We start from the raw sequence: 21,095 nt of genomic DNA, 5'->3' as shown, positions 1-21,095 counted from the left end.
TAATAGTACCATGTGAACTTACCATTGAAAGTAGTTAGATTATTTAAGAAATTGTGTGATCAATACAATGTGGGTGGGAAAGGAATGGAAAATAATTGTAGACACCAGAGATAGCATGAGAAGAGGGTGGGAAAGGACAGAGGGTTAGAAAGAGGGGTAAAAAAAAATTCTAGGAACTAGAAATGGAAAATTTTTGATACTAATATGCATGATTAAGTCACTATGCAGTATATTCTAGATGGGAAATCACATTTTTTATGCTGTGATGATATATCGCCCCAGCTAGGTGCTACTTTATGGAAAGAATGTAAATTAAGTTACAAAAAAATACTTCCAGAAAAAAAAACTATTCGATGACTACAGTAAGATATATAGCCCTAGCTAGGTGCTACTTTATAGGATGCCTAAAATTAAACTTGTGTTCATGGAAATGTATATATCAGCTGTGTTTGCTATGAAAATATTTAATTAATTAAGATCATTAGTAATTCAATAAAATGTGAGGGGAAAACAGTATAGAAAGTAAACATAGATACCAGAGACAGTGTGGGAAGAGAGTGGGAGATGGCAGAGGGTAAGAGATAGGGAATCAAGGATGGGGGGAAAAAAGCAAATTATACAGGAAACAAGAAATGGAAAATTATTTGTTGACAATAACTTGTATGTTGATGTGCTTGATTGAGACAATATACAGTGTACTCTGGATGGAAAATCTCATTTTGTATGCTGTAATGATGTACAGTGAATGGACGTAAATAAATAAATTTAAATTAAAAAAATAAAATTATCACTCAAAATTTCTTTATCAGTGTCTTATCCAGATCACTGAATATTTGCTAAGCACATGTTGTATGCTGAATGTTGAACTAAATGCTGTGAAAGCTGCTGGGTCCGGGATTCGAACCATAGTTTGAGAGTGGGAGTCCAGCAATGTAACCATTACACCACCTGCTGGTCCCTATCCTATCCATTTTTAATGTACAGCTCATCGTAATAAATAACACTCATAATGTTGTGCAACCATCACCACCATCCAACTTCATAATGCTACTCATCTTGTAAGACTGAATCTGTGTACTTGTTAAACAATACCTCACCTTTTCCCTCCTCCCTGTGTAGCTCCTGGTAACCATCATTTTACTGTCTGTCACTGATTTGACTACTCTTCCTCATATTATTAGAATCATACAAGTGTTGTCTATTTGTGATTTGCTTATTTCACCTACCATAATGTCCTCCAAGTTCATCCAAGTGGTAGCATATGTTATTAAGGATGAATAATACTGTAATGTGTGGATAGGCCACATCATCCCTCAATGGAAACATAGGATGCTTCCACATTTTAGCTATTGTGAATGATGCTACTAGGAATATAGGTGTATGGATTTCTCTTCATGACTCTTTTCAATTCTTTTAGATATATACTCAGAAATTAAATTGCTGCATCTGATGGAAATCCTATTTTTATTTATTTATTTATTTTAAAGAATTGTCTATTCTCTATAGTGGCTACACCATTTTACACTATTTCTACCAATAGTAAATGTGGGTTTTTTCATACTCTTGTGCGTACTTTTTTTTTTAAATAGTAGTCATCTTAATGGATATGATGTGGTATCTCTTGTAGCTTCGATTCATAGTTCTTTAATGATTACTGATGCTGAATGTCTTTTCATGTGCCTTTTGGCTATCTGGATATCTTTTTTTGAGAAACGTTTGTTTAAAGTCTTTCGCTCATTTTTAAATTAGGTTTTTGTATTTCTGTAGTCTGGTGAGTTTTTAAACTATGGATTAGTCTCTTACCTGTCTTTGGATTTCTTTACTACCTCTTTTTCTAACTCTTTTAGTTGAATTCTTAGTATATTAATCTTCAGTCTTATTTTTAATGAATCTGTTCTAGTCTAAAATTTATTTCACACATTTAGATAGTATTTGTATTACCATGAAATTATAAACATTTTAAAATTTCCACCATGCTCTTTTAAAATTTGTGAATTATTTAAAAGTATGTTTTGGGACCAGCAGCTTGTGTAATGGCTATGTTGCTGGACTCCCATGTAGTCAACCATGTTTCGAGTCCCAGGCCCGGTGGCTTAAATTCACGCTGGATATATGTGTATGTGTGCCCAAGATCCCGAGAGGAGAATGGAGGAGAAGGGATTGCAGTGTGGCCATCCCCCCGGAGGGGTGTGTGGTTTCTCGCTTTCTCTCTCTCTGTCTTTCTGGCAAGCACACACGCCCTATAGTGTAAACCTCCACCCACTCCCCAACCCTCCAAAAAAAGTATGTTTAAAATTTTTCCCATTTAAAAGACATATTTGGGGATACTGTTTAAATATGAGTTTCTTATATTGTAAATCAATTTTAGTCTGAGCAGAGGAGGGGAAGGAAGAAATGCTTGATGAAAACAATAGTCTCTGATATCTCACCCAAGGAGGGCAGAGGTCCTTTCTCATTATAGTCATCTTCAGGTTGTCCTTTCTGCTCACTCATTTCATTGGATAGGCTGCTTTTGAAGGCCACTGCCACAGGGTTTGATCCTGACTTCGATCTTGTTTAGAGAAGCCCATTTTAGTATGCACACCTAGTGGTGAAGGGCTCACCTGGCTCGTGCCACGCTGTCACTCCTGGCCAGTGTCCTACACTACGTTAGGCCCATGGCAGTGTTTCTGTTCTTGTTTGTACCTGTGCTGGAACTGAAGACCCTTGGTTTGCTCTGGTCTGGGGATCTGGCAGGCAGTACTGCTTTCTTAAACAGCTAGTGATCCTCCTGGAAAGCCCTGTGAGCCCTGAGTCATGAAACTGGCAGAGACTGTGCCGAGGGCCGTCAATTCTATCATGATCATCACCAGGGCTTCTGGTGCTGTGAGTGCAGGAGAGGCTCCAGGATCAGCCTGTGTAGCCAGACTCAGAGAGAAGTCCAGGTCTTTCAGATGCTGGGTAGCAGCAGGCAGGAAGACTGGTTGGGGCTATGTGGACTTCATCTTCTGGTTGCTGGGTTTACAGCTAGTAATGGGGCTGGACCAGAGGGTGGACTTTGCATCCAGACTACTTGGAAATCTGGCAGGCAGTGGGGCTGGTCTGGTCAGGGTGGGCTCCATCTCTAGGTTGCCTGGAAATCTGGCAGGCAGTGGGGCTGGTGTGGTCAGGATGGGCTCCACCTCTGGGCTACTGGGGAATCTGGCAGGCAGTGGGGCTGGTCTGGTCAGGGTGGGCTCCATCTCTAGGTTGCCTGGAAATCTGGCAGGCAGTGGGGCTGGTGTGGTCAGGATGGGCTCCACCTCTGGGCTACTGGGGAATCTGGCAGGCAGTGGGGCTGGTCTGGTCAGGGTGGGCTCCATCTCTAGGTTGCCTGGAAATCTGGCAGGCAGTGGGGCTGGTGTGGTCAGGATGGGCTCCACCTCTGGGCTACTGGGGAATCTGGCAGGCAGTGGGGCTGGTCTGGTCAGGGTGGGCTCCATCTCTAGGTTGCCTGGAAATCTGGCAGGCAGTGGGGCTGGTGTGGTCAGGATGGGCTCCACCTCTGGGCTACTGGGGAATCTGGCAGGCAGTGGGGCTGGTCTGGTCAGGGTGGGCTCCATCTCTAGGTTGCCTGGAAATCTGGCAGGCAGTGGGGCTGGTGTGGTCAGGATGGGCTCCACCTCTGGGCTACTGGGGAATCTGGCAGGCAGTGGGGCTGGTCTGGTCAGGGTGGGCTCCATCTCTAGGTTGCCTGGAAATCTGGCAGGCAGTGGGGCTGGTGTGGTCAGGATGGGCTCCACCTCTGGGCTACTGGGGAATCTGGCAGGCAGTGGGGCTGGTCTGGTCAGGGTGGGCTCCATCTCTAGGTTGCCTGGAAATCTGGCAGGCAGTGGGGCTGGTGTGGTCAGGATGGGCTCCACCTCTGGGCTACTGGGGAATCTGGCAGGCAGTGGGGCTGGTCTGGTCAGGGTGGGCTCCATCTCTAGGTTGCCTGGAAATCTGGCAGGCAGTGGGGCTGGTGTGGTCAGGATGGGCTCCACCTCTGGGCTACTGGGGAATCTGGCAGGCAGTGGGGCTGGTCTGGTCAGGGTGGGCTCCATCTCCAGGTTACCTGGAAATCTGACCGGCAGTGGGGCTGGGCTGGGTGGGGTGGAGGTGGGATCCAGGCTGCATAGGAACCTACAGGGATGGAGACTGAACAGAGAGGGGTGGACTTCACCTCCAGGCGGTAGAGGAATCTGGAAAGCAAAGAGGCTGGATGGAGGGGTTGCTCTGCTGGCTTTCTGCCTTCCTGACTCTTTAACAGTCAGGTTGGATGGAAGTTTGGGGGACAGAGACAGGGACATCATCTACTCTGATAATCTTGCCCATCTAACTTGCCCTCTTTTTGCCCATCTGAAACCAAGGGTACTCCTTTATTTATTTTAGGTATAGCCTCACCTGCGTTCTGCTATCATGATTGTTGCAGCAGGTTTTCCACCTGAAATGATAGCCAAGTTGGGAACATACATTCATCACGTTGGATACTCTCCTGCAACTTCTTCAGTGTTGTCCCTTTCTGAAAGAGATGATGCCAGTGGGCATGATAGAATCACTCCAGATGACCACGCATTGATAGCAGGGCCTTTGAACTCCTGTCACAGTCGTATCTTGGGGCCATGTATGAGAGCGTGCTGCAGAAGTTACCCAGCTTCTGGCCCACAGAGAACCTGGCCTCAGTTTCTCTGATGGACTTCTAGCAGGATGTTGGCTGGCTTCAGGTTTCTCTGGGCCATGGTCTGGCCATGGCAGTATTGTAGCACTGTTGCCAGCTGCAGGAATAGCACACACACCTCCTCTTCTTCTGTGAGGCCTTCCTGTTTGAGACAGTCCTGGAGTGACTCCCCACAAGTGTGCTCCATGATGAAGTATGAAGTGTTCTTAGTGTCATTCACCTCTGATGCTTGGATGATGTTCAGATGGTGTAGTCTCATCATGATGTTGATCTCTTTGTAGAGTTTCAGGAGCTGGGAGGAACTGTGCTTGCCTTCTCTGTCAAAGACCTTCACTGACACCAGAGTCTCTGTTAGAATGTGCCAGGCCAACTTCACCTTGCAAAAGCTGCTCTGGGGGGATGGTCCAGAGAGTGATGCAGGAGTTCCAAAGTTGGTCTCTTTGGCAGACATGGACAGGAGGTTCTGCTTCCTTGTGTTGTCAAACTTCCACTTGTTTCCTGTCTTCAATACCTGGTGTGGTATAACATTCAATTCAGATGAGGCTGTAAGTCAGAGTTGTTCTTTCTTTCCTTTTTTTTTTTTTTTTTGTGGACAGACAGGTCCTTTTATGAACAGGGACTTAAAAAGCTCACTTGTGCTGTCAAACTTCCACTTGTTTGGTTCTCTTCAGTACTCCCTGTGTGGTATAATACTCAATTCAGATAAAGTTGTGAATCAGTCTTGTTCAGTTTTTCCTAGATAAAGACAACTCTTTTTTTATGAATGAGGGCTTATGAAACTCATTTCTCTACATACATGCTTCACCCATTCCCATGATGCAGCTGGCTAAAATGAAGGGACCCTAGTGTGGTCCTGGAACAATATTAAGCTCTGAGATCCCAGTGGGCGGAGCAGCCGCTACGGATTTAAGGACTGCAGAGAGGTGGGTCACCACCAGGGTTCAGGGTTCATGGTCACCATGACAACGACCTGGCTTCCTCCCCCCAGTTTCTGATTGGCTGCATGCAGGGGATTAAAGCAGCCTCAAGGAGATCTGGGAGTGGGCGTGGCTGCCCATGGCATGGGGATGGAGGGATCAGTGAATCCCACAGACCTTTGGCACAGGCACAGAGACTATGGCACAGTCCCACAGACCAGCTGCTTCTGAAGTGCCAAAGTCACAGTGCCCTGCTGTAGCCAGGAGGAAACACTCAGCCCAGGCTGCGCCGCCGCACAGGTTTGACCATTGAATTTCTAATATGTTATATCATGGCCATGACATTGATTCTTTAATATTTCTTGAGATTTGTTTCCTTTCCTAATGCAATGGTTTTATAAACATTTCATTAACTACAAAAACATTTTAAATTGTGTGAGTACAAAGTTATACAGAAATACGCACTATTGTCATAATTTAAATTGTGTGTTTAACTTAACACTCTTGACTTAATGTCTGTGAAATCTTCCTGAATAGGACGGTGACCTTAAAATGTTAACTGACCTCTGATTTGTAACCCTTATCATCACCTTCTATGTTTTTTGTGTCTGATATTTCATTTTTAGGTGGCTTTTGAGCATCCAATTTTTTTCTCTTTTTTACAACATTAATTGCAGTATAGATGTACCGCATATTTACTAGTTTCTTTATGTTTTTCATTTCATATCATTCACTTAAGCAGAATTTCTTTTTTCTAGGGTTTTCTGAGTGGTAAAAATCTGAATTTCTTTTAAAAATGTCATTGCTTTGGTTTCTATCTTGAAATACATTTTGGTTTTCAATAGAGTTCAAGGTGTTTACTTAGTTAGTTAAACGATTTGGAGATATTATTCTAATGACATTGGGCCTCTATTTTCTTTGACATTTCTATTCTGTTTCTCACTTTAAAGAATTTGAGAAAATAAATACCATATTTTACTATATGGCATGCACTATGCACATGCTTTTACACACATAGTATGATGTGATTTTGTCATCTCAAGATTTAAAAAAATATTTACTTAATTTTATTTATTATTATTATTAAAATTTTATCAGAGAGACAGAGAATGAGGGACGTGAGAAAACAAGCCACTAGGACTGGGACTCCAACTGCTCTTGGTCATGTGGCAGTACAACACGTTAACCACCATCCCACCTGCCAGCCCATGTACTTTGGTTTTTTGAAAATTTTATTTATTTATTATTATTTTTGATTTTCTGTAAGACACATGCACTCACCTGAGAGAGACAGAGAGAGAAAGAGAAAGAGAAAGAGAAAGAGAAAGTTAGAAAGCAAGCTGCTAGGTCCAGGAATTAAACTGTGGTTGGCCATACAAGAGTCCAGCATCTCAACCACCATGCTACCCATTGACTCCTGTACTTTATTTTGAGACATTTTTGCTATAGAGTGCGTGTACTCGCCAGAAGGACAGAGAGAGACAGAGAGACAGTATGTGAGAAATCACCCACCGTGGGGATGGCCACACCGCAATCCCCTCTCACGCATTCTCCTCTTGGGATCTTGAGCATGTACGCACACTCACCTGGCGTGAGTTTAAGCCATCAGGTCTGGAACTTGAACTATGGTCGACTACATGGGAGTCCAGCGACATAGCCATTATGCCAACTGTTGGTCTCTACACTTTATTTTTTAAAAATCGTAATATATATTCTAGGTGGGAAACATTATGACTTTATTAAGACCAACTTCCATGTGTTCTTTTAGGCACCCACTTTACTATTATTTTGTTTGTTTATAAATATGCTTACACTTATACTAATTTTAAAAGTGACTTACTTTATTATATACATAATTTCATGTTTTTAAAAACTTGATTCAAAACCACTCTTTTCAGTTTATATTTTGAAATTTAAGTGTACCTGCTAAATCATACTGCAGAATCTAGATTGTATGACATACACTGAAGAATGAAAATGAAAGACATCTGCAGCATTTTTATATGGAATCTTATTCTAGGGGTTACAGATTTTCTCTTTATACTGTTAAAATAAAAATAAATTCTGTATTTTATACTTTGATATTTTAGAGAAGAAATTTAAGACAAGTACTAATTTTATAATATACATACATACTGAAACATAATGGAATTTTGCTTAGACTATATATTTCTATGTAATCATTCTTACAGTGTCTAATGATTTCTCCAATACAATAAGACAGCTAGTTTCACATGTGATAAAATTTCCTAGCTGCACCTAAAACTAAGACACGTAGAGCACAAGGACTCCATTACAATCGGTTTTGCCTTGTGCCTGTTATATAATTATTTTGGAATTTCTTTTCACTACTACCAGGAGTTTTTCTTTTTTCTTTCTTTCTTTTTTTTTTTTTTTTTTTTGTATTATGTTGGCTTATGTTCCTGAATTTCAGGGGAAATTCCCTATCATGTGGGAAAAATCATAGACCTTTAGTTAATTTATCTAGAGCTATGTGCATTTATTTCTCATGAAGAGGTTATTTCCCTCAAAAACAAGATCAATATTACATATAGTCTTTGCCATCTAATTGTCTTGATTGATCTACTTCTATAATTCCATTCATTTGCTACTCGCCAGTGAGTCATGCATTTATGCAATTTTTTCAAAATACTTTGATATTTAATCCTTTTCATTAGATGCACAAATTTATTATCAATATAGCTTTCATCTCTAATATTAGTAGTGGTCATTAAATTGAATAAAGTCTCATTCCCCATTTAAAAATAGTCTTACACATTACAGCATACATATTAACACTTGTATTCTGTAATCACCTGAATAAGTATTTATAATACAATCAGTGTTCATTTATGTTTTCTTTTCTTTTTTTTTTTTGAGAGGTTTTTGTATAGGGCACGTGTGCTTGCCAGAAGGACAGAGAGAGACAGAGAGATAGAAAGTGAGAAATCACCCTCCAGGGGGATGGACATGCCACAATCCCTTCTCCTCCATTCTCCTCTCAGGATTCTGGGCATGCACGCACACATGCCTGGCATGAGTTTAAGCCACCGGGTCCGGGACACGAACGGTGGTTGACTACATGGGAGTTCAGCAACATAGCCATTACGTTAACTGCTGGCTCCTGTTTTCTTGAACTAATAGCTTCTCACATTTGTAATAATGTTTTGTTCCACATCTGTTTAGAATATGAGCAGCATAGTAAAGAAATAGTTCAGTCGACTTATGGATTACTGTTTGAATTGAACTTTAAATTCTTAATTTCTATTAAGGTTTCAGATCAGAAAAGCCTTGGGAAATGTGAATGGTTATTCATGGTGACTGCTTTAAGAATAGCAATGCTAGAAAGGTAAATAGGAAATTACCATGTGAATATATATAGAAATGGTACTGTCAGACATGTCATGGCTTTAATTGTAATAAAAACCTGCAATTTCAGGATAAATGATATAGGAAGAACACATTTCTTTTGTCAAGTTCTATCTATGCAATCTAACATGCGTTTGGAATCAGCAGTCCCCTCAGAAGTAGTAAAAAACATGTAAAAGAATATTGCAAATAACACATCATGACAAAAGAAAAAGGTTGATGGTTCCTTTTATTTTTTTAATTGCCTTAGGAACTGATACTGGCAAATCTTCCGATATATTTATTTTCTTCCCTTACCTTTTCTTCCTTTTACACCCCTCCCTCAGGAATAGCAACTGAAATCTGGCAAGAGTTCAGTACAGAGAATTAAATTTCACAGGGACCATTAAAATTTATTTTTTATGCTCTCTCAAGATAGGTTGTAACCTATTAAAAAATTTTGCCTTGGGGCCAGCAGGTGGCACGGAGGTTAAGTTCCGGATCCCACATGGCTGACTGCACAGTTGAGTTCCTGACACAGCGGCTTGAGAATCACACCAGGCAGGTGTGCCCAAAATACTGAGGAGACTGGAGAAGGGATTGCGGTATGGCCATTCCCCCTGGGGAAGGGGGTGATTTCTCATTTTTCCCTCTTTCTCTCCCTGGCTAGTGCACATGCCCTATAATAAAAACAAACAAACAAAAATAAACCAGTTTTGCTTTTTTAGAATAGAAGAATTTTACTAAATTAAATTTAATATAATTTATAATGATCCTATTTTTAATCAAAATTCTGCTCCAGTTTCATTCACTGATGTATCATTTCTTCAGGAGTTGTATTTATCACAGGCTTTGTGTAGCTTTATTTTTTCCACCACTGTACCATGAAAAATTTCAAACATCAAGCAAAACTGAAAGAATTTCACATTGAGCATCATCTACTCACTCTAATTCAATTATACCATGAACGTTTTCCTAGCTTTTCTAGTAATCATTGTATATATTCATTTCTCTGTATCCTTACTAAATCCATGTCATTTATGTATGCATTTCTTTTAAAAATTATGTGTTTAATTTTATTTATTATTATAATTATTTAATTTACTATAGGGCACATGTACTCACCAGAGAGAAGGGGGCAGGGGAGAAAATGAGAAAGCAAGCCGCTAGGTCTAGGACTTGAACCATGGTTGGACATATGGGAGTCCAATACCTTAACCACCATGGATACATTTCAAAGTAAACTATGAACATTATACAATAGTTTATATACACAGGCTTATTTATATTTCAGCCTCTGTATCATTAACTAGAGTTTAACATTTCTTTATAGTTCTTTCTATTAATTTTAACTTTGTATTTTTTAAATCCACAAATCTCAAAGTAATATTCAGAGTTTTCACAAGTGAAATGAAAACTAGTATCTAGAAAATTGTTAATATTCCTTAGAAATTATTGAATTATTAGGAAGGTGACTGGAATACCTGTAGGAATGCAGCATAGAAATTAGATGGTTGTAATAAAATTATTAAAAGAAAGGAGAATTGCTGAAGGCTTGATAGCCTATGACCACTTAGATAATATGTCCTTATAATTTTTTGTCTCAGAATATGAGTGTGGAGTCAGTAACAAAAGAATACTTCGGTTAGGACCATGTATTTGATTGTCGGAAAAGTTTTGACATATTTTTGCATAGAAAAACATTTCATAGCTTTCCCAACAACCTAATAAATATAGGTGATGATATCCAACTCAAAATAAGTATTTTTAAATATAAAAAGGTAACTTATTGACCTATATAGTAAAAAGAATAATTTTGACTCTGACTTTAGACACAGCTGGATAAGAGTTAAAATATTAATAGCATCAGACTTTCTTTCTCCCCTTCTCTCCACTCTTTTTTTTTTTTTTGTCTCACAAACACTTCCCATGTTCTGGCAATGATCGACTTCATTATCATATTCTCCAGCTTAGAAACCCTAGAAGAAAGAGTGCCTCTTTTTTTACACAAGGACAACGTTCTTTGATTCAGTTTGATTACACTGAGTTGGTTCACTTGCTAGGCTGAATGAATCACTGTGGCTAGAGAAATTTGCTTTTTAATTAGCTAGGTTTTGTTTTTACTATTTCCAGAAGGTTGGGCTATATACACACAGCACCAAAGGGACTCAGAGAGAGGAGCTATTGAATTATTGAAAGCAAAAGATGACTTTGGCTTAGCCACTGTGATGTAGCAATAATGCGGGTGCCCCAACAGGCTGGAAACCATATGATCGCTGATCCCCAGGTCAGTCTGGAAACATGCTGGGCTGTGTGTGTGTATGTGTGTGGACAGCCAGGATCCTGAGGAACTGGAGAGGCAGGGAAAGGGGTTTGCAGCATGGTGGGACCCAGTTGAGGATACCTTTCCCTTCTCACATGTATTCTGTCTTCTAACAAAAACAGATGCCATATTTTAGCAGAAGAAGGGATACTGAATACAAAGCTATAGATGTTCAATTCATAAGGACCAGGAGAGGAGACTGAAAGCACAGAAGAGAGAAGGAAAAGTAGATTAAGGAGTGAAGAGAAGGAGGACAAGGAAGAGGAGAAATGGAGGAAAGAAGATGGAGAGAAAAATGAGGAAGAAAGTAATAGAGAGGAAAGAGGATACTCATTTTTTTTCTTTCTTTTTTTTTTTTAGAAGTTATTTTGCTATAGGCACTTTGCTTGCTGGAGGGAAACAGAGAGACAGAGAGAGATTAGAGAAAGGGAGAAATCACCCCCTCCCTTCCTGAAGAGATGGTCATGCACCAATACCTTCTCCTCCATTTTCTTCTTGGGATTTTGTGCACACCCACACCCACATGCCAGGACATGGCATGTTTTATCAGGCTGCTAGGTCTGGACTTGTACTGTAGGGTTTGCCATGTGGGATCCAGCATCTTAACCACCACATCACCTGATACCCCCAAAAGACTTATCTTGATGAAAAGCCATGCACCATATGTAAGACTGATTAGTAGGGCTACAGGAAGCTAGAAACTGCAGATAGGACATTAATCAGATAGCTTACATGAAGCATTCTATACTGAAAAATGGGAGTACTATATTTGACTATATAAGAGAACACAATCTTTTAACTCTGGGTTCTGTGACTGTATGTGAGTACAAAACATCTGATCCATGTCGAAGATATCATATGGTTCAAAGCCTTTTATATTTTCCAAAAATGCAGGTGTCTGCTTAGGACTTTCTTCATAGCTTCTTTCACATCTTTATTCCTCAGACTGTAGATGATGGGGTTCAACATTGGGGTTATAACTCCATAAGAGAGCCCAATGATCTCATCAGATACTTTTGTGTACTTTGACTTGGGCTTCATGTACATAAAAAGAGCTGAACCATAGAATAAGATGACCACAGTTAGGTGGGCTGAACATGTAGAAAAGGCTTTCTTCCTCCCCTCAGCAGAATTAATTTTTAAGATAGAAGATAGGATGAACACATAGGAGACAAAAATTAACAGTAGAGGAATCACCAATAAAACAATACTTGCCACTGCCATGATTAACACATTTGTGGAAATATCTGAGCATATGAGTTTAAGAAGAGCCAGGATCTCACAGGTAAGATGATCAATGACATTATTCCCACAGAAAGGCAGGACCATTGCCAAGATAGTTTGTACTAAGGAGTTTGCACAACCTATGATCCAAGACCACGCAGCCATATGCATGTATAGCACCCTGTTCATGATGATGGGATACCTCAGTGGATTACAGATGGCCACAAACCTGTCATAAGACATCACAGCCAAGAGGACACACTCAGTGGAGCCCAAACCAAGGGAGAGAAACATTTGCAGAGCACAGCCAAAGAAGGAAATGGATTTTCTCTCAGCCATAAAAATAACAAGAGTTTGAGGAAGAGATGATGATGTATAGCAAATATCCAAGAATGAGAGGTTTCCAAGGAAGAAGTACATAGGTGTGTGGAGTCGAGAATCCAGGATGCTGATGATAATGAGGAGACTATTTCCCAGGAGGATTATTATGTACGTGATGAGGCAGAGCAGGAACAGGAATAGCCGGAGCTCTGGGTACTGGGAAAGGCCCATGAGAAAGAATTCAGTCACAGCAGTGTAATTTCTTATTTCCATGTGTCCACCTCACCTACAGAGTTTAGATAAAGGCATGAGTCACAGAAATTTGAATTTTTGATGTAAATTCATCAGATCATTTTCAACTCCATTATTCTGTTTTATTCTTATAATAGCCTCTGAAATTAACAAAAGCAGGGATATTATATTTATTTTATAGTGGGGAAAAATTATGAAAGTTAGATAGATACTACTTTGTATCACACAGCAGCAGAGGTTAAGGATTAGGCTAGAAGGTGCCAGGCCTCTAATTACATAAAATCTGGGGACAAACTACTTTTAAGTAAATATTTTAAAATAAAACTGCATATTAATTATGTTACATCTATTTTGTATTCCCTTGTAGTTTTTTAAAAAGAATTATTTATTTTATTTATTATCATTATATTTTTTCTCATGAGTTCACCAGAGAGAGAGAGAGAGAGAGAGAGAGAGAGATGGAGGGAGGGAGAGAGAGAGAGAGAGAGAAAGAAAGCTGCCAGGTCTAGTACTCGAACTGTGGTTGACTATGTGGGAAGTCCAGTGCCTCAACCACTATGCCACCTGCTGGCCCCACATATGTAGTTCTTAATATTTATAATTTTACATCATTCTGGGGGTATACTATCATGTTTAAATACATGTATACACTGTATGTTGAACAAATCAGAATAATTTGTATATTGATCATCTTGAATATTTATCATTTCTTTGTGGTGATAAACTCTAATTTAGAGTCCAGAGTGCTCAGCATCACACCATGGAACCTCCAATAGCATCTGATTTAAGATATTATCCAGATTTGATAGCATGTCACTTATCCTCAGTATGACTTTTTTTTTTTTTTTGCCATAGGGCATTTGTACTCACTGGAGAGAGAGCTGAAGTAGGGGAGGATGAGAAATCACCTCCCAGGGGTTATGGCTAAGCCACAATTCCTTCTCCTCCATTCTCCTCTCCGGATTTTGGGTAGGCACACACATGTGCCTGGTGTGGTTTTTCAAGCCGCTGGGTTTGGGACTTGTACCACAGAGATAGCTATGTGGGATCCAGTGCCTTAAGCACCATGCTACCTGCCGGCCCCAAGTATTTTCTTCTAAATGTTATTTAACTTACAGCCACCAAAGGTACTAGTCTTAGAAAAATGGAAGAAAGTTATAAGATAGTTTATTCTGAGAATTAAATTAGATAACATCTGTTAGCTGGCAGGTATAGTCGGCAATGCTAACACATGATCTAAAATTATGTATAGGGGAATACAATATAATAAAACAGAACAATATTAAATTCATGTAGTTTTACAAATATTAAAAATGAAAAATTTTAAGTCTACTTGACTGACTCAGAAAGGAAGACTGATTTTTTAAAAAAAATTTTGGGGTGAGTCCAGCAGGTGGGCTGGTGGGTAAGGTGCTGGATTCCCACATGGACAACTGTAGTTTGAGTCCCAGACCTGGAGACTTGAAAATCATGCTGCATACATTTGCCTGTGTGCCTAGAATTCCAAGAGAAAATGGAGAAGAACTGTGGCAGATCATCCTCCCTGAGGGGTGATGTCTCACTCCCCACCCTATCTCTCCCTGTCTCTCTCCAGTGAGCACATGCACCCTATGGAAAAAATAATTTAGAAGAAGGAGAGTGAAGTTTTGGAAGTCGCTGAGTACTACTTTTCTTCCTAACATTTGTAATTTTCCAATTGCTGTAAATTCCTTATTCTTTATCACTTCTCAGATGCATAATATGTATTTTTTATAGCCCATATTTTGTATTTCTCTCAATTTTTGTGTTTGATGCTTTAGAATACATCCCCATGTCTTCTGTATTATGTTTAATTTGGGCCATGAAGCCAGCATATGTGACTGAATTGATAATAGCTAATTTTCTGAGGACTTTGTGGTAAACACATTATAGTGTGGGAAGCTCATAGAATATGTTTTTTTTAAAGAGAAGTTTTTCTTTTTTTTTTTTTTTGCTATAGAATGCATGTGTTTGCTGGAGAGACAGAGAGAGACGGAGAGACAGGAAGTGAGAAATCACCTTCTAGGAGGGTTGGCCAAACCACAATTCCTTCTCTTTTATTCTCCTCTTAGAATTTTGGGCACACACACACACACACACACACACACACACACACGTGCCCAGCATGAGTTTTAAGCCGCTATACCTGGGACTTGAACAGTGGTTGTCTACATGGGAGTCCAGTGATGTAACTATTTTGCCATCTACTGGTCCAATATGGTGTAGATAGCATTTTTTAAATTCCCATTTGATAAGGGGAAAACAGAGACAAGGAAAAATATAACTTTTACAAGGTCACAGAGATACAATATCTATTTGTCTGCTCCAGGGTTCCCCACTAGACCAAACTATGTACAGATTTCCATGTTGATTCTAAGCAAGAGACATGTTCTAATGTCTCTTGCTATGTTGAACTTACATACAAACATTACTTGTTCATTTTATTCCTGATCATAAGAAATAGTTAGAAAAACTGAAGTCTGGGTTGTAGTCTTCTTCTTTCTATAGCCTTTCTATGTGGTCATCTTTTTTTTTTCACTAGACCAAACTATGTACAGATTTCCATGTTGATTCTAAGCAAGAGACATGTTCTAATGTCTCTTGCTATGTTGAACTTACATACAAACATTACTTGTTCATTTTATTCCTGATCATAAGAAATAGTTAGAAAAACTGAAGTCTGGGTTGTAGTCTTCTTCTTTCTATAGCCTTTCTATGTGGTCATCTTTTTTTTTTTAAGTATTATTTAATTAAATTAATAATAATAATAATTATTATTATTTTAATTTATTATCGGTCACACGTAGTCACCAGAGAGGGACAGGGAGTGAGAGAGAGGGAAAGTGAGAAAGTAATCCACCAAGTCCTGGACTCAAACCATGGTTGGCCATTCTGTTTCCAGTACCTTAACCACCATGCCATCTGCTGACCCACTAATTGTGATCATCTTCATTTTCTATGTAGAGCAGAAAATTCTTTATTTATCAGAATTACTATAATTAAGAATTACCATAATAAAAATAATTACACAGAAATTTTTACCGTCTTGTTTGTCTCTACCAATCACACACCAAGAATCTTCCAGCCTTTACTTACTTTTCTTTGCAAATCAGAATCTACTTAAGGATTTTAAAATTGCCCTGAGTTTTGCCTCTTCTACTGTGTCTATCCTGACTCATCTTTTGCTAATCTTAGTCTACTTTGTAACTTTAGTGCCAAATAACTAAAAAATCAATTATCCTCCAGTGATCTGTATTTATTTTGTGACGATAATCAAGCATGCTCATTGACATATGTGAGGGATTGTATCTTACACTTTACTATACTATCACTCTAACGGCTTTTGTTCCTTGGATTTTGGTGGGAGAATGAAAATATTTTGTTTTGCTTATATCTTAACTCCACAATCAGAACATTTTCCCTGGCTTAGAAATTTTTTTTTTTCAAATTTGCTAGAGGACACATGTGCTTGCTAGATAGAGAGAGAGGTAGAGAGAGAGAGAAAGAGAGAGAGAGAAAGAAAACAACCCTCCCACCCGTCATGGGAAATGGTGAAGCTACAATTCCTTCTCTATTTCTCCTTCCTTTTGGAATTTTGAGCATTCATGTACAAGTGCCCAGCACGTTTTTTGAGCCTTTGGATCTGGGACTCAAACTTACTCAGTTGGCCATGTAGGATCCAGCTATTTTAACCACCACACCACTGGCTGGCCCCATCTTGGCTTTTTTGCATATGAAGAACTTGAAGAAATGGATGAGGGGCTTATTCTTTGACTGGTCATAGATGGCAGCACTCGTATCTTCCCATAATAGATAGTATGGGGAAATGGTTTCTTTTTCATATTCTTTCCGTAGTATTCTCTTCATTTTAGAATCATCTGGACAGTGATTTGGATAAGGTTAAAAAAAGAGGCGATGGTTCCAATATCTTAGAATATTAGAAATGATTCCCTTACACTTCCTCTACTGTTTCTAGTCACATTGACACATAAGCTTATTTTAAAATAAGAATCAGTTAAGGCAGTAGTTCATTACATTGGAAGACAATTGAGAAGGAAGAGAAGGTGAAAATAGAAGAAAAAGAACAGGAAGGAAAAGGAGCTACTTTTACTTTTAAATAAAGTACACTTAGGCCAGCAGATGGTTTTGTGATTGCATTGCTGGACTCCCACATGGCCAATCTTTGGTCAAATCCTGGGCCCAGTGGATTTGAAACTAATGCTAGATGTGTGTGCCCAATGTTCCAGGAGGAGAATGGACGAGAAGGGACTGCAGCATGGCCATCCTCCCTGGGGAATACTTTCTATCTTTCCCTCTCACTGTCTCTGTCTCTGTCTCTCTCTGTTGAGTGTTTGTGCCCTATGGCAAAAAACTCAAATAAATAAATAAATAAATAAAGTGCACTAAATACTTGTACCCTGAGAGTGAGGTTGTTAAAAAAAAGGGAAGAAGGCGGAATGTCTAGAATGTCTATCTTTTAGTTCAAAAAAGGTTTAGTTGAAAGAGAATGTTTTTCTGGAATCAAGGGGGAAATGAGAAAAAGCAAAATGAATAACTTCACCAAAACAATGAATCTATTACCAAAAAACATTTTAATTTATTCAGTTTACTGTCCTCCTTCCACTTCTACCATTCTTCTTCCCATGGTGGTGTCAAGAAAGGAGTTACTGGATGGGTGTGGTCTCTTCCCAATAGTCTTCTTCACCCTCCCAGAAAAGGCATACAAATAAACGCAGACTGAGGAAAAGCAATGTACTTGCTAGGCAATATAAGGTCAAGTCCTCTAGCCCATTTTACAACTGCATGGTTACCCCTAGGTCCTTTTAATTTAGAAATTCCAAAGCCACTTCTGCCACCTTCAATGCTCTATAATGATTATGCTGGACTTTTTAGCCTTCTTCAAATACTGCTCTTTATTCTTTATCAATTTTGACATATACTTTCATTAAAATGGAAGATCTTTCCCAGTGTATGTATTATGGTTTGTAGGAAACCTTTTCACCTTCTCTGACTAGGATACCCCTAGAATGTGCTCTCTGCTCTCTTAGCATCTTTCATTCATACACTCATTTACTCAACACTTAATATGTTATATACACAGTGATACATAATAGGGCTTCCATTCTGAGTACTAGACTTTCAAAATGGACATTGCATACACAATATTTTGATAGTTATTTTATGATCTTATACTTTCAAGAAAAATAATTTATTTTCTATATAACATGTTCCTGGATGAAAAAGTTATGAGATATTTTCCAAATAACTTCATCAAACTACAATAATGCTTTTACCCAAAGCATCAAAGAAGCAATATAAGTATGGCCAATCCAGTTTATGAAAACATATGAAAAAAAGTAGTATATTCAAAATGTATATTTGAAAATTTGAAGATATTTTGATCAATGGGATTGGGGAGAAATATTCACATATTGAAATGCTCACATTGTAAGCTAACCAATGTGATTGAATGTATATAAAAAATTAAAAAATAAAATTTAAAAAAATCTGAGGAAGGACATTTACAAGAAAAATAGAGAGCCAAAGCATTAATGGCACAAAGAAATGTGGTATTATCTGTTGAAGATATTTTGTAGTTTTATCAACTGTACTAGGGAGAAATGTTCACCTGTTGAAATATCCATTTTGTTATTTATTTATTTATTTTTTTGGTGAGGTTTTCACTATAGGGCGCTTGTGCTCGCCAGACAGAGAGAGACATAGAGACAGAAAGTGAGAAATCACCCCCCAGGGGGGATGGTCATGCCACAGTCCCTTCTCCATTCTCCTCTCGGGATCTTGGGCATGCACACACACACGCCCGGCGTGAGTTTTAAGCCACCGGGTTTGGGACGCGAACCGCGGTCGACTAAGTGGGAGTCCAGCGACATAGCCATTATGCTAACTGCTGGTTCCCTTGAAATATCCATTTTGGAAGCCAAATAATAATGTGATTGAATGTATAATAGAAAATGAAATAAAGTAAATAAATTAAAAGAAAAATGTCCTTTATTTTATTAATGTATGGAACTCCAAGTTAATGCTTGATGATCTATCAATATAATACATGAAACAAATAGGTAAGGAAAAATACATTATTATTTAACTAGATGTGCCAAATCAATTTCATTGAATGGGACATTGATTTTTGATAAGAAATCTTTGAATAATCTAGCCCTAGGAAGATAGATTATTAAAATAGTAAAGATTTACTGCTTTCAAACTATCAGCCAACACAATTCCAAATGGTAGATGATGGAGGTATTTTCCAAATAGTCATCAAAATGTATTATTAGTCAACACATTTTTCCCTTGAACAAACCAATAATGTAATAGAAAAATAAAAATAACTTACATTGTATGCACTACCATGTTTTAAATTCACCTATAATTTAACAGCTGACATTATTTTTTCTCCTAGGATACTAACATTTTGGCATGTGATAGTTATGTATACTTGTCAGGAGATTAAAGTTGCATGTAACATCCCCAAAAGCATATTGTATTCTGGAGAAGAGTTAGGAACAGGGAATAATATACATGATGCAATATTATATACAAATAGGAAAGCAACTAATTATATATATGTATTATATATATGTGTGTGTGTGTGTGTGTGTGTGTGTGTGTGTGTGTGCGCGCGCGCCTGAAGACTCTACAGTAAAGTGTTAATTGTAGTTTTCTCTGAAATGTGGGACTCGAGGCACTAAGTTTATCCTTTCTATGTTTTTAAAATAATTTTAATTTATATTTTTAAATAAATATTGGAAATAATATTTCCAGATTTTCCTTGGAAAATAATAGTGGCAAGGAAGTCTAGAACTGTGGCTCCATTTTTTTCTAGACCCCGGGTAGGAAATAAAACAATCAATGGACAGAAAATTAGAGGAAGCTTTTATGTTGCTTTGTACTGTATTGAAAAATTTAATACCATTTAGTGTTCTTATTTCACCCAATCTCACACATGTATCCATCATTACCAGCCACACTGACACAGATGCGATTATTGCAAAAGAATTTTAGAACCCAGTATTTAGAATTTGATCAAGCCTAGGAATGCAGTAGGGTATACTATAAAGCATCTGATAGCATTATAAGAAAAAATAAAATAGAGATACCTGGTGGGCAAGAGGGAGTATGGAGAAACATCAGGGGCTTCTGTTACCTCTACTGTTCTTTCTGTCATAAAAAAGACAAAATGTTAATTTCTTGGCTTCCCAGGTTTTACTTATCTCTCCCCAAAGCAGTAGCGATAAATTGGTCATTATCATTGGATATCACCTATTAAAAGAAAGCAAACTCTCTTAGGACTCTGGATAGTGAAGTATTCTCCTGTCTTCTCCTATTTATCAATAGCAGAATATAGTAATATAGTACTTTGTAAAGCAGAAATATTCACCCAGATGCCCTAATTTTAAACCTAAGTTACCTTGAAACAGGACATATTCGCTGTGGAAGGTTTTTTAAAGAGGAAATCTTCAGCACTAATTATTGCACACAATATTCAACTTCATCCCGATTTTTCCTACTGTTTATAAACTCTCCTTGTTCATAATCTAAGAGCTCTCTGGTAGGAGATTCCCAGTGTTTGTCCAAATAAATGACCTTCTAGGAACCATACAAAGAGTTGATAGTAAGCAATACTGGGCAAGTTAGAATTAAGTCCTCTTTGCTTCTTACATGGTCTTAAGAATTATTCTGAATTTCCCCCCAGCATTGCTGGTTAAATGCCAAGGACAACTCTTTTTTTTTTTTTTTTCTTTTTTTTCTGGTGGGGAAAGTGGGTGGACACAACTAAAGCTTTAAGTTCTTTTCTTGTAGGAATTTCTTTTCCTTTCCCCTTTCCTTTCCTTTCCTTTCCTTTCCTTTCCTTTCCTTTCCTTTCCTTTCCTTTCCTTTCCTTTCCTTTCCTTTCCTTTCCTTTCCTTTCCTTTCCTTTCCTTTCCTTTCCTTTCCTTTCCTTTCCTTTCCTTTCCTTTCCTTTCCTTTCCTTTCCTTTCCTTTCCTTTCCTTTCCT

General features: G+C 38.5%; 1 protein-coding gene across 1 annotated transcript; it reads right to left on the bottom strand.

The window, feature by feature from the left end:
- Positions 1-12,136: 12,136 nt before the first annotated feature.
- Positions 12,137-13,081, bottom strand: LOC102469134 (olfactory receptor 13D1-like). Its single transcript, XM_006150625.1, has one exon. The coding sequence runs from the start codon at positions 13,079-13,081 to the stop codon at positions 12,137-12,139; it is 945 nt and encodes a 314-aa protein (XP_006150687.1).
- Positions 13,082-21,095: the final 8,014 nt, after the last annotated feature.

The sequence above is a fragment of the Tupaia chinensis genome, unplaced genomic scaffold, assembly GCF_000334495.1.
Source record: "Tupaia chinensis unplaced genomic scaffold, TupChi_1.0 Scaffold000291_1, whole genome shotgun sequence".
NCBI classification, from domain to species: Eukaryota; Metazoa; Chordata; class Mammalia; order Scandentia; family Tupaiidae; genus Tupaia; species Tupaia belangeri.
This window is presented reverse-complemented; position numbering and strand designations above follow the sequence as displayed.

Coding starts and splice junctions, on each gene's coding strand:
- LOC102469134 (XM_006150625.1), bottom strand. CDS start 13,081: ATGGAAATAAGAAATTACACTGCTGTGACTGAATTCTTTCTCATGGGC.